The 12,614-nt window shown below is 45.7% G+C and overlaps 1 protein-coding gene and 1 pseudogene across 1 annotated transcript in view; one reads left to right on the top strand and one right to left on the bottom strand.

The window, feature by feature from the left end:
- HACD2 (3-hydroxyacyl-CoA dehydratase 2) overlaps positions 1–12,614 on the bottom strand; it is a 103,725-nt gene that overhangs the window by 26,363 nt on the left and 64,748 nt on the right. Inside the window, exon 4 of the mRNA XM_075556321.1 lies at positions 5,132–5,220. Within this exon, the coding sequence (XP_075412436.1) occupies positions 5,132–5,220 (89 nt within the window). The remainder of the gene's footprint in view (positions 1–5,131; positions 5,221–12,614) is intronic.
- LOC142454287 (uncharacterized) lies at positions 8,400–9,586 on the top strand (annotated as a pseudogene).

The raw sequence follows: 12,614 nt of genomic DNA, 5'->3' as shown, positions 1-12,614 counted from the left end.
GAAGGAGAGGAAGAACCGAGCGGGTGCGCAGGCATGAGGGAAGGGTGGTCTGCAATGGGGTAAGCTCGGGAAGGCGTGGCTCTGCTCTGAGAACAGCAGCTATCAACCTGTGGGTCTCGAAATGACAGCGATGAAGTAACAACGAAAATAATGTTATGGTTGGGGGGGGGGGTGGGCTCACCACAACATGAGACTGTATGGAAGGGTTCCGGCATGAGGAAGGTGGAGCACCACGGTCTCCCCTCTCTAACCCGGCCCGAGTGAAATCCACAAACACCAAGCTAACTGGACACCATGCTGGGGAATGTGTCTGGTGGGAGGGCTTCCTCTTAAGCCCAAACTGACTGTTGACTGCCCTTTGGGTGAGAGAGCAAACGGGAAGGTCCTGAGAAACTGTGTGTGTGTGTGTGTGTGTGTGTGTGTGTGTGTGTGTGTGTGTGTGTGTGTGTGTGTGTGTGTGTGTGTGTGTGTGTAGGGGGCAGTCATCATGGGGAGAAGATGTGCGGAGAACTGGAGAGTCCAGACGAGAGAAAGATTAACATTCACGATAAATTAAACTCATAGCCTGACTTTGCCGAACTTGGAACCAATTCAACTATTGACTGACAAAGAGAGGCGATGTGCTTATGAAACGGTAGCAATGGTGGCTCACACGACTTAGACATTTTATTGTGCATGCTTACATTACTGACTTAATTATCCAAGAACGGCCTTATCAGAGAAGAGTCCGCAGAGTGTTTCTAGGGCTGAAAAAGAGCGAAGATGGCAAGGGAAAGATGCAACACAAGAGGTCGGAAGTGAGCCGAAATGGAAGCCCAGGAGGAGAGACATGAACCTCACAATTTTGAAAATAAGACTATTTTCAACTCAGTATCAGCAGATACATCCCGGGGAGGAAGAGGTAAACTTCTACTATGGGAAAAGACAGGGATTCTGAGTGTGCTCAAGACACCTATCCTAAACACAGGTCGTGGCAACACAAGCCATCGAACTATGAGATGAGTGTCCGCCACCACCAGGTGCGGAACGTGGCGCTCAGGTACTGCTGCCTTTGCCGGAGAGCTGTCTAAAGTTTGACAGTGTCTGAGTAACAACCAAATGAGGCTTTTCTACCTTGAGCTGTGGCACTAATTTTAAAAACGACGGTGATGCAAACCCACCTACAGCAATATTCAAAATAGAAAGTAAGGTTCTAGAAGGAAAAAGAAGACTTAAACATTCAGTACCCAAGAGAGCGCTACGGCTGCACCTCACTGGCCTTTGCTAAATGAGACAGGAGGACACTGCGGGAAGGGCAGCAGGGCCAGACGAAGTGCAAGGACAGGATCCGATGAGAGACCCATATGCTCCCCGACACTGCAACTCAGTGATGGGGACACGACACTTGTCATTCGTATCTTGTAGACATGGATGGGGTGGTGGTGGACACTGGGAGGACGGCAGCATGGGCAGGTTGGACATCAAGGAGCACATGCAAGCCCAGGAGACAAGCACGAGCAAGTCAGACAAAACTGCAATGCATCAAGACTGGAGCAGGGATGTGCGAACAAGCACGCAGTTTAGCTAGTATTGCGCTCCCTACCAAAGTGAGAGAGAGAGAGAGAGAGAGAGAGAGAGAGAGAGAGAGAGAGAGAGAGAGAGAGAGAGAACTTGCTGCAGGTGCCCTTTGACACAAGACCTGGTACAGAGGCGGGGGCAGCCAGGCCAAGGCGTCGGGAAGGAGCCAGCTCAGTTCCAGAGAACAAGTGGAGAAATAGGATAGGAAAGTTGGAATTCTGATTTTCGCCATTTGTGGGTCAGTAGCCCCTCCGTGTGTGTGTGTGGGGGGGGGCAGCAGGTGGGCAGGTGGTGGTGGCTCTTTAAAAAGAAAATGGTAGGAAGGTTATTTGCTATACTAGGTCATGAAGATTTTAAGGCTACAAACCACAATTCTTCTGTAATACCTGCCAATAAAGGTGTCACACAAACTGTTGGATGGAATCTTTCATGTTACACACACACACATACACACATGCGTGCGCTCACAAAAACATCTGATCATCTTTTAGTTCCACAGGATACATGACGTTTATAGGACTAGCTCCCGTGGAGTAGACTTAAAAGGACAAGTCTTAAAAGCAATGTATGTGAAAAGCAACGTGTGGTCATGAAAAGTCTGTCTCTGTATGGCTGTAGAAGACAAGGGGCTGAGCAAAGACGAGCAGTCTTGTGTTTGGAGTCCAAATCCAAACACAATGCTGGGAAATGAGGACTCTGGAGTCAAATCTAGGGAGAAGGTACCCTGGTGGCATAGTGGGTTTCACACAGGTCTGCTAACCCCAAGGCCAACAGTTCAAACCTACTAGCCTCTCCTTGGGAGAAAGAGGAAGCTTTCTGCTTCTGTAAAGATTTCCAGCCTCAGAACCCACTGGGGGCACTTCTATCCTGATGACAATGAGCTTCGTTATTCCCTGCCCCCCACTCCACACTCCAAAAGGAATAGGATCCAAGAAGAGATAGAAATTAAACTACAGTCATTTGTGCATTGCTATGAGTGTCTGAAGTCAGTTGCCTTATCTGTTAGTTACATAGTTCTCACTATGAAGTAAGTAGAGTGGAATATAAGGAAATAAAGCTATCTATAAGATGCTCCAAGAAATAGAAGACATTTCACAGAGAATTCACATGTCATGCTGTAGAAGAAGAAAATGAATTATATCCAACATGAAACTCTACAAGATAGAGTGTTTGGCTAAGAAACGAGGCTGAGAGAAACAGGCATATCAAAAGAAAGAGGATGGAAGAGGTGACAGAGGGTAATAAAGACAATGCACTAGCTTCAGAAAATGAGGTTCACGAGCAGATACGGGTGTCTGCTTGCTGAGGAAAGCGTGTAAATGTGCAAAGAGAGGGAGGACACCCTAAAGGCTGGTAAAACGAGGCTCTCCATCAGCAGTTCTCAACCTGGGGGGGGGGGGCGGGTCAGACGACCCTTTCACGGGGGTCGCCCAATTCATAACGGTAGCAAAATGACAGTGATGAAGTAGCAACGAAAATAATGTTATGGTTGGGGGGAGGGTGGGAGGTCACCACATGAGGAACTGTTTGGAAGGGTCGCGGCATGAGGAAGGTGAAACATCAAGTCTACACCCCTGTCAGCTGTGTGGGGACTGAGGGCTGGCTGGGTCCTCCGTTTCCTAGTGGTTTCAGCCACCCAGCCCTAATGACCAGCCTGGGAGACGACAGTCACAAGGGTTGCCATCAGCAATTTGGGTAGCAAAATCGCTCTACTTGCATTTAAAGCCTACCTACATGTGCTTGTGGAAGTGGTAAGCTGGGAATGGTCACAGAAGCAGAGGAGAGAGAGCGAAGCAGAGGCCACGGAGAGCTTATCAGCCTCCAGCAAGGGCTTGCCTGACTCAGACAGCAGAAACAGAACCCCCACCCCACACACGGCTTTGCCTTCATGGACCTCCGCCTCAGTGTTCACCATTTACGAATGCAAATGACTTTATGAATTAAGAAGTTTTAGGTCATGCGAGACTTCTGGAAAAGACAACTAGGAGTTGTTGGTTAAAATCAGAGGGCAGCAGTGTTCACATAACAAGCACGGATGAAAAAGGTTGGTGAAAGGACCTTCTGCAACAAATGTAGAACTGTGCTTGACACGATGGAGGCATGCATGCATTGTGATTAGAGCTGTATGACACCCAATTAAAAGACTTAACCAAAAAGGCCTTCTGAATGAATGGGCAAGTGACATGGCACCAAAAATGAAGCAACTTGCCTGACCAACTCCATATGTAATTCAATGGGAGCACAATGGTCATGAGGATTGATTTGCTGAGTTTTCCCTGTACTTTTCAGAAAAGAAATGTAATCATTCTAAAGACAAGCGCAATATTACATTCTTCCTGCATATAAAGTGTAAATAACCGTAAGAGACGAGAGAGCTTTACAGAAACCAAGAACCCTGCGGGATTTAAAATTCCTTGTGACTAACAAAAATAATAAGCTTAGCTTAGTCATCTTTGGTTACAAACTCATTTGTTATGTCATCAATCAAGAAAGTTTTAAAAAGTCATTAGCTGAAATACAAATGAACAACATGCTTTGGCCGATATTTTAGAAGACTAGAGGACGAAGAACACACCAGAGAGTGCTACTGGATTAGAACCCAGTGATGCCGGTGAGAGGTCGCTGAGGCCAGAAAAGCGGTGGCCACTCGAGGTGACATTAGCAAGAGATGACCAATGCTGAACAAAATAGATAATATTGGAATAAAAAATGAATCCAGAGTAGAAAAGAAAGCCTCGTTGCAGAAGACTCAGGCCCATGGTAACGGAGGTTAGCAGACTCATTCAGCAAGGTCAAGCACAAGCTTATTTGTGCTTATCTGAGGTGAACAGAGCTGCATGTTTTCTAGGACATCCTATTATTGGGCAGCCCGACTCTGACGGTCATGGTGGACAGGTTCCACCCCCAGCTCTTGGGGCCTGCCTGGACAGCGGAACAGAGCAGGCCCCAGCAGATCAGTCCTCGGGCACAATCACTGGGCGCAGGACATTTGGCCATTCCATTAGGCCTAGTGGGTTGAGTGGAAATGCTTTTGTTTCTCCAGGTCCTGTAAAGACCAACACGGCTCTGGGGACAAAAGTCAGCACTCACCCCCGGCTCTGACCTCTCAACCCTGTCTATTCTGGCCAGCAAGGTCCCATGATAAGGACATGTTGCCAGAGGCTAGTGTTCTGGATACAAATAAGAAGCACACCAGGAAAATAGACCTGAGGTGCCGACCATGTTCACACCACCCCCACCTTCCTGGAACTAAGCCGCAGGCCTTTATCACGTCCTCAGCCTCGATAGATGATAGATAGATAGATAGATAGATAGATAGATGGATAGATAGATAGATGGATAGATAGATAGATGTAGATATCTAGATATATAAAGATATAGATATATATACACACATATATTCTTTTTCACAAGGCTAAATCTTTGGGCTTCTTTCCCACTACTAGCTCAACTCCTACAGTGACTGTGACCTTTATCTGGGGTACACTGATCTGGCCTGGAGGGCACCTGTGGAAAGACAAGGTGATTATGGTTGGGCAGGGCTGGCAGCACTTATTTGTATCCATGCACTTACCTCCTTGACACTATGGGTTACTGCCCATATCAGAAAAACCCTTGACATCACCTGGAAAGTAGTCAGGACGACAGAAGATGGCACAATTCCTGAAAGACATGTTAGATGGGTGAGTCACTGCACCATGACGAAATCCATCTTCTAAAGCACCCACATTTAAATACTTAGGGCCCCAGCTGTCTCAAACAACAGAAACTTACCTATCTTGTCAGATAGGCTACCTTTTTTAAAACATAAGCTCACACACTGCCTTCAAGTCGATGCCAACTCATAGCTACCCTATAGGGCAGGTAGAACTGCCCCTGTTGAGTTTCCAAGACTGTAACTATTTACATTAGAAAGTCCTGTCTTTCCCCTGCGGAGTGGCTGGTGGTTTTGAACTGCTGACCCTGCAGTTAAAAGACTAACATGGACCTGCTAAGCCACCAGGCGCCTTTCATATAACCAAGCTTATAAGATCTCTCCTTCATAAAAACAATATTAATGGCAACAATAAACCATGAAATTCAGGTACTTTCTTAAGCTTTATAAAACCCTTTAATAAATATAGTATTTTCATGCTTTATCATACAGATAGAAAACAATATGATCATTTAACCTTTGAAAAGTGACAGCAAAGGTTGATTTTACACTCTGGGTTGCTGGGCAGTAAAGAACTGGACCAAAGAGAAGTCTAAGTTTGGCCTTTGCCCTCAGCTTCTGGGAGGCCAACTCTAGGCCTCTGGGGTGTGCCACCTGCTCGGGCTGTCTTTTACCTGGGACCGCGGGGCATGCTATCGACCACTGGGAGGATGAGAAGCCTGGGCAACCTGAAGCCGAGGAGACCCTGTGGGGTCACTGGGAACAGAAACGAACTCAAGAGCACATAATGACAACCACGCACCTAAAGGTTGGCAGTTTGAATCCACCTATCCGGGCTTCAAAAGTAAGTCCATGATGAGAGGATCGGCTTCTCTCAAGACTTTCACCGCAAACCCCCCTGGAGCCCAGATCGACTCTGACCCAGATGCTGAGTCAGGGCTGTTTCCATTCTCCATGCTAAGTCGATTTGAACTTGATCAAATATTCTGAAAAGCTGAACTACATGAACAAAACATGGCATCCGGATTGGAGGAGACTCATTAACCACCTGTGATAAACAGATGACACAACTGCTTGCGACAAGGGAGGAGGACTTGAAGCACTTGCTGATGAAAATCTAGGACTGTAGTCTTCAGTACAGGTTATCTTAGCTCTGAAAAGAAGTTCTACGAGTTGGGTTTTACTTTCAGATCAGGTGAACTTCACTAAGAGACTGTTTTCAGAAAAAGGCCGGCCTTAGTTGTTGTAGGATAGATAATGTCTGCTCTTATATAAAGCTGCAGGTGGGAAATTCCTCCTAGAGCTTTAAAGTAAAATGGCTGATGCTCCTTCTTCATCTAACTCAGACTCCCTTTTCAATGGGGTTCCCAGAAAGCTTCCGGCCAAGTCTGAAGTGCAACGTGCACGACCACATCTGGCGTCTTGTTGTCGGTCTGTGTAGATGAGATCACAAATCCTTGTGGGCTGAGGGAGCGCCTGGGAGTGTTGGAGCAACAGCAATCTAGCTGAGAAGAATTCTTAAGAGGCAGAAGAAGAGTGAGCGTTTTGGTGGGAAAGGAGGAAGGTAAAAGGAAACAGGAAAGATGTAGGAAGCAAAGCTATGGATAGAGGTATAAACATAAGTGTGCACTTATGTAAATAAATTAATTCATAAAAATAGTTATTGGCACAATAAACATATGAGAAAATGTTCCCGATCATTAGCCATAAGAGAAATGCAAATTAAAACAACAATGAGATACGACCTAACACCCTCAATTCATAAAATCAGAAAGCAACAAGTGTTGGAGGGGCTGTGGTGAGATAGGAACTCCCATCCACTGCTGGTGGACCTGTAGGTAGGTACATACAGCCACTATGGAAATCGATCTGGTGATATCTAAAACAGATGGAAATCGAGCTACCATAGAACCCAGCAATCTCCCTACTGAGCATATACCCAGAAGAGGTAAGAAACAAACCACGGCCAAACATCTGTGCTCCAATGTTCATCACGGCACAGTTCACAATCGCAAGGAGTTGGAAACAACCTAAATTTCCATCAATAGAAAAATGGATTAAAAAACTGTGGTACCAAAAAAAACCAAAACACCCCAAAACAAACAAAAATCTGTGGTACATACATAAAATGGAGTACTAGGCATCACTAAAAAGCAGTGAGGAATGCATGAAACACATCACTGCAAGAGAAGAACTGGAAGAAATTATGCTAAGCGAAGTAACCCAAGCACAAAAGGACAAGTACAACATGAGTCCGCTGAGATAAGCTTAAAACATACACACACACACACACACACACACACACACACGGGGCATAGGGAAAAACCTACTGTATACAAACATTTCTGGGATGAGGTCCAGGTTGTATGGCAGAGACCAGACCAAATCCAGGGATACATATGGTATCCAACTAAAAAGGAGGGCGGGGGAAGGGTAGCTGGGGAACAGGGCACTAATCCACCCAAGGGGAGGGTATTGTTTCTATCTCCACAGGGAAGGAGGGATCAGATTTCAGCCTGGTGCTCCAAGATGTGAATGCAACATACTGACATGAAACAGGGAACCAGTAGAGAGGTCTAAGGGCTGGCCCCAATCCCAACTACATGGACATCTATCTGTCCCTCCCCCCAGAAGAATTTACTGGAGAGGACAGCATTGAAGCTGCAGCTCAGGGAGAAGGACATGTCTGATCAGAGCACATGGGAGCAAATGAAGGGGGGTGAAGAGAGAGTGGAGCACACCCTGGTCCACCAAGCCTTGATGACAATATTCCCGCTCAGAGTAGTCAATCCACAGAGAAGACCATATGGCTGGCCCTACTATGAGACACGACATCCCTCGCTGACCCAAAGCCCTACAGGGGGCAACACTGGAGATACTGTGGGAATTAACGCCCGATCTGATCCCACCACACCGAGGCAAAACACTAAGGGAGTGCAACAGAACAGCAAGGGGAGCAGAGCAAAGAAGTCCCCAGGGAATACAAAAATTAGATTTTGGTGCCAGGGCATGGCACCCCATCAGACTCACCTAAAGGTCAACAAACAGACCTTGAACTGTTTACAGGCTTTTTTTAGTCATTGGTTTGTTGTTTTGTTTTGCTCTGTCTTGTTTTTGTGTATATTATTATCTCTGCAGGTCTATCTAGATAAGATAGGATGAATAGAGAACTCGTGAGAAAAGTGAAATGGAGGGGTGTGTGTCTCACCTGATGGTTTGCAACTTGGCCTACAGTGGGAAGCTGGAGGAGTTGAAGGAGAGCATCTTCGCCTATAAGTCTCTGAAGACTAGAACAGACCAGGACAACAGGACACCATTGTTCTGGGCATTGTAAGGTAGTCGAGAGTAGCTAGAGACCAAATCAGTCGAATCAGAGAAAAACCCAGCCTGGCCCAAGTCCCACGGTCCACAGTGTCTGGGCTAAGGGAGTCATGCCCCAGGCTACAGGGGTGGTGCTTATATAGCCAGGGAACACGTGACTGGGCTGTCTCGAGTCCATATAAGGTAAAGTAGTCAGGGATTGGGAGATACAGGTATGTCCAGGTTTCTGGAATGTAAGATGTCTTCCTGGTTCTGGGTGTATTCGTGCTGGGTGCAGAGCGGTGGGCCGAGAACAAAGCAAGCACTGAGCCAAACGGGCTGTGCAGGGTGCAGAGCGGCGGGTTGAGAATAAAGTGGGCCATTGCCAGCTCTGGTCAGCTCTGCAGGTGTGTGTGTGAGATTCAAGGTCACTCACTGCTAGTTGTTTCAGCTAGCTCTGGTCAGCTCCGCACAGGTGGGGGTGATTCAAGGTCACTGGATGCTAGAAGCTGGGCTGGTATTGATCCGGCCATACAGGCATGTTCCATGGGACATACTGATATAGTTGAATTCTTGCTGTAACTTGGAGTGCCAGTGAATGATAAAGATGATGCAGGTTGGTCTCCTCTTCATATTGCTGCTTCTGCTGGCTGGGGCGAGATTGTCAAGGCCTTTCTGGGCAAAAGTGTTCAAGTGAATGCTGTCAATCAAAATAGCTGCACTCCCCTGCATTATGCAGCTACCAAAAACAGGCATGAGATTGCTGTCATGTTATTAGAGGTGGGTCTAATCCAGATGCGAAGGACCACTTTGAGGCGACAGCACTGCACCGGGCAGCAGCCGAGGGTAACTTGAAGATGATCCATATCCTTCTGTGCTACAAAGCACCCACAAATACCCAAGACACTGAGGGAGACTCCTCTATACTTTGCCTGTGATGAGGAGAGCTAAAGAAGCCAAACTGCTGGTGCCCACAGAACAAGTGTTTACACTGAGAATGAAGAAGACAAGACACCCCTGCAAGGGGTCAAAGGCAGCTTGGCCTCGATACTCAAGAGAATGGGGGAAGGTTAAGCAGCCTGCTTTTTTTTCTTTTGGGATTTTTAAAAAGTCATTTTATTGGGGGCTCTTAAATAGTTCTTATAACCATCTATCCATCAATTGTATAAATGTTACTATCATCATTTTCTTTCTGTGTGAGCCATTGGTATTAGCTCCTCTTTTTCCCTCCTACCCTTGTGAACCCTTGATAAATTATAAATAATTCTTATTTTCACATCTTACACTGACCGCTATCTTCCTTCACCCACGTTTCTGTTTTTCCCCTTGTGGGGGGGGGTAGTTCCTTTGTCAATCATTGCTATCGTTCCCCTTTTCCCCCTACCTTCTCGGTATAACTACTCCCAATTCTGCTCCTGAGGGATTTATCTGCCCTGGATTCCAATGTCAAGAGCTCTTGTCTGTACCAGTGTACATACTCCAGTCTAGCTGGATTTGTAAGGTAGAGCTGGAGTCATGATACTGAGGGTTGAGGGATCAGAGGAAGATTGTGTGTTTTGTTGGTGCCATACTGTACCCTAGCTGATTCGTCCTTTCCTTGTGACCCTTCTGTGAGAGGATATCCAATGTCTGCAGATGGGTTTTGGATCTTCTAAAGCCTGATAACCTGATTCCATCAACACCTTTAAGCAGCTAAAATTTATTTTTGTGTGTTTTGTGATTTTTTTCCCCTCCAGTGCTCTGAAAACGAATGAGTGATATTTCCTTGCCTTCAAAGTCTTAGAAATATTGAATCTTGTTCCTGCTGTTAAGAGCTAACAACCTGCTTTCCAGGCATTGAATAACTGTTGGAATCATTCTACTGTTCTATCTGACCCTATATTGAGTTTTGGTCTGTCTTGAGCCAGTGATTCTTTTTTTTTTTTAATTGTTTTATTAGGGAGCTCATACAACTCTTATCACAATCAATACATACATCAATTGTGTAAAGCACATCTGTACATTCATTGCCCTCATCATTCTCAAAACTTTTGCTCTCCACTTAAGCCCCTGGCATCAGGTCATTTTTTCCTCCTCCCTCCCCGCCCCCCCCCCCATGAGTCCTTGATAATTTATAAATGACTGTCATATCTTGCCCTGTCCGACGTCTCCCTTCACCCACTTTTCTGTTGTCCGTCTCCCAGGGAAGAGGTCACAGGTAGATCCTTGTAATCGGTTCCTTCTTTCCAACCCACTCTCCCTCTACCCTCCCAGTATCGCCACTCTCACCACTGGTCCTGAAGGTATCATCCGCCCTGGATTCCCTGTGTTTCCAGGTCCTATCTATACCAGTGTTCATCCTCTGGTCTAGCCAGACTTGCAAGGTAGAATATGGATCATGATAGCTGGTGAGGAGAGGGGTGAAACATTTAGGAACTAGAGGGAAGTTGTATTTTTCATTGTTGCTACATCGCACCCTGTCTAGCTCATCTCCTCCGAGACCCCTCTGCAAGAGGATCTCCAGTGAGCCAGTGATTCTGTGCCTGTTGTGGGTCTTCAATACCCACCCATATGCCCTCTGTCTCCCCCTGAGGCACACCACCACCAGTAATGGCAGGGAGCCAATGATTATTCTGCCAAATGTCTTGAGGTGGATGTTAGAATGTTCCTCCAAGTTGAAGCACATCCTAACTTGTTTTACAAGCTCACCAAAGCCTGTGCCAAACTGCTGTTTTTTCCAATGGTAAGGTTTAATTTATTTTTGTGGTAGGAGGAATATTTATATATATACATATATATAACTATAATTTTATTGGGGGCTCTTAGACATCTTATAACAATCTATAATTCAGCTATAGCACACTTATACATATGTTGCCATCATCATTTCCAAAACATTTTCTTTCTACTTGAGCCCTTGGTATTGGATCCTCTTTTGTCCCCTCCCACTCTCACGAATCCTTGATCAATTGTATGTTATTGTTATTATTTAATATCTTGCATCATCTGTTTTCTCCCTTCACCCACATTATCTGTTGTTCGGCCCCCTGGTAGGGGAGGTATTATATATCCAATCTTGTGATAGGTTTCCCCTTTTTCCCCTGACCTCCCCACTTCCCCTATCCTCATAGAGTTGCTACTCTCACTACTGTTCCTGAGGGATTTATCTTCCCTGGATTCCCTGTGTCGAGAGCTCTGATCTGTACCAGCTATACTGCACCCTGGCTGGCTGGTCCCTTCCTTGTGACCCTTTTGTGACTGGATACCCAGTTATCTACAGATGGGCTTTGGGTCTCCCCTCCGACACCCCTGTTCACATCAGTATAGTTGTTGGTTTGGGATCTATTGATATATTTTTGTGGACCAAATTTTGAGGTGGAAGGCACGTCATCCAAGTCTTGTATTCACAAACACTAAAATACAATAAAAACATGAAAAATGAAGAAGAAAAAAAGATAGGCTGGATAAACAATCAAGAGAGAAAACAACTGACCAACAGTTCCAGGGGGAGATGGGAGAGTGGGAGGTGGGGGAAAGGAAGTGGTGCTAAGAAACCCAGGGACAAGGGAACAAGTGATCCAAAATCAGTGGCGAAGAGAGTGTAAGAGGCCTGGTAGGGCTTGATCAAGGGCAATGTAACCGAAAGGAATTACTGAAACCCAAATGATGGCTGAGCATGATAGTGGGACTAAAGGAAGGTAAAAGGAAATAGAGGAAAGAACTAGGAGGCAAAGATCATTTATAGAGGTCTAAATACAGACATGCACATATGTAGATATATTTATATGTGATGATGGGGAAATAAATCTATGTGCATATATTTATAGGTTTAGTATTAAGGTAGTAGATGGACATTAGGCCTCCACTCAAGTACTCCTCCAATGCAAGAATACTTTGTTCTATTAACCTGGTATTCCATGATGCTCACCTTCCTGACATCACTGAAAACAAATGGGTGCTTAAGCAAATGTGGTGAGGAAAGCTGATGGTACCGGCTATCAAAAGATATAGCATCTGGGATCTTAAAGGCTTGAAGGCAAACAAATGGCCATTTAGCTGAGAAGCAAAAAAAAGCACACATGGAAGAAGCACACCAGCCTCTGTGATCACGAGGTGTTGATGG

This window comes from Tenrec ecaudatus, chromosome 8 (genome assembly GCF_050624435.1).
Source record: "Tenrec ecaudatus isolate mTenEca1 chromosome 8, mTenEca1.hap1, whole genome shotgun sequence".
NCBI classification, from domain to species: Eukaryota; Metazoa; Chordata; class Mammalia; order Afrosoricida; family Tenrecidae; genus Tenrec; species Tenrec ecaudatus.
The sequence above is the reverse complement of the archived record's forward strand: the minus strand, read 5'-3'. Positions and strand labels throughout refer to the sequence as shown.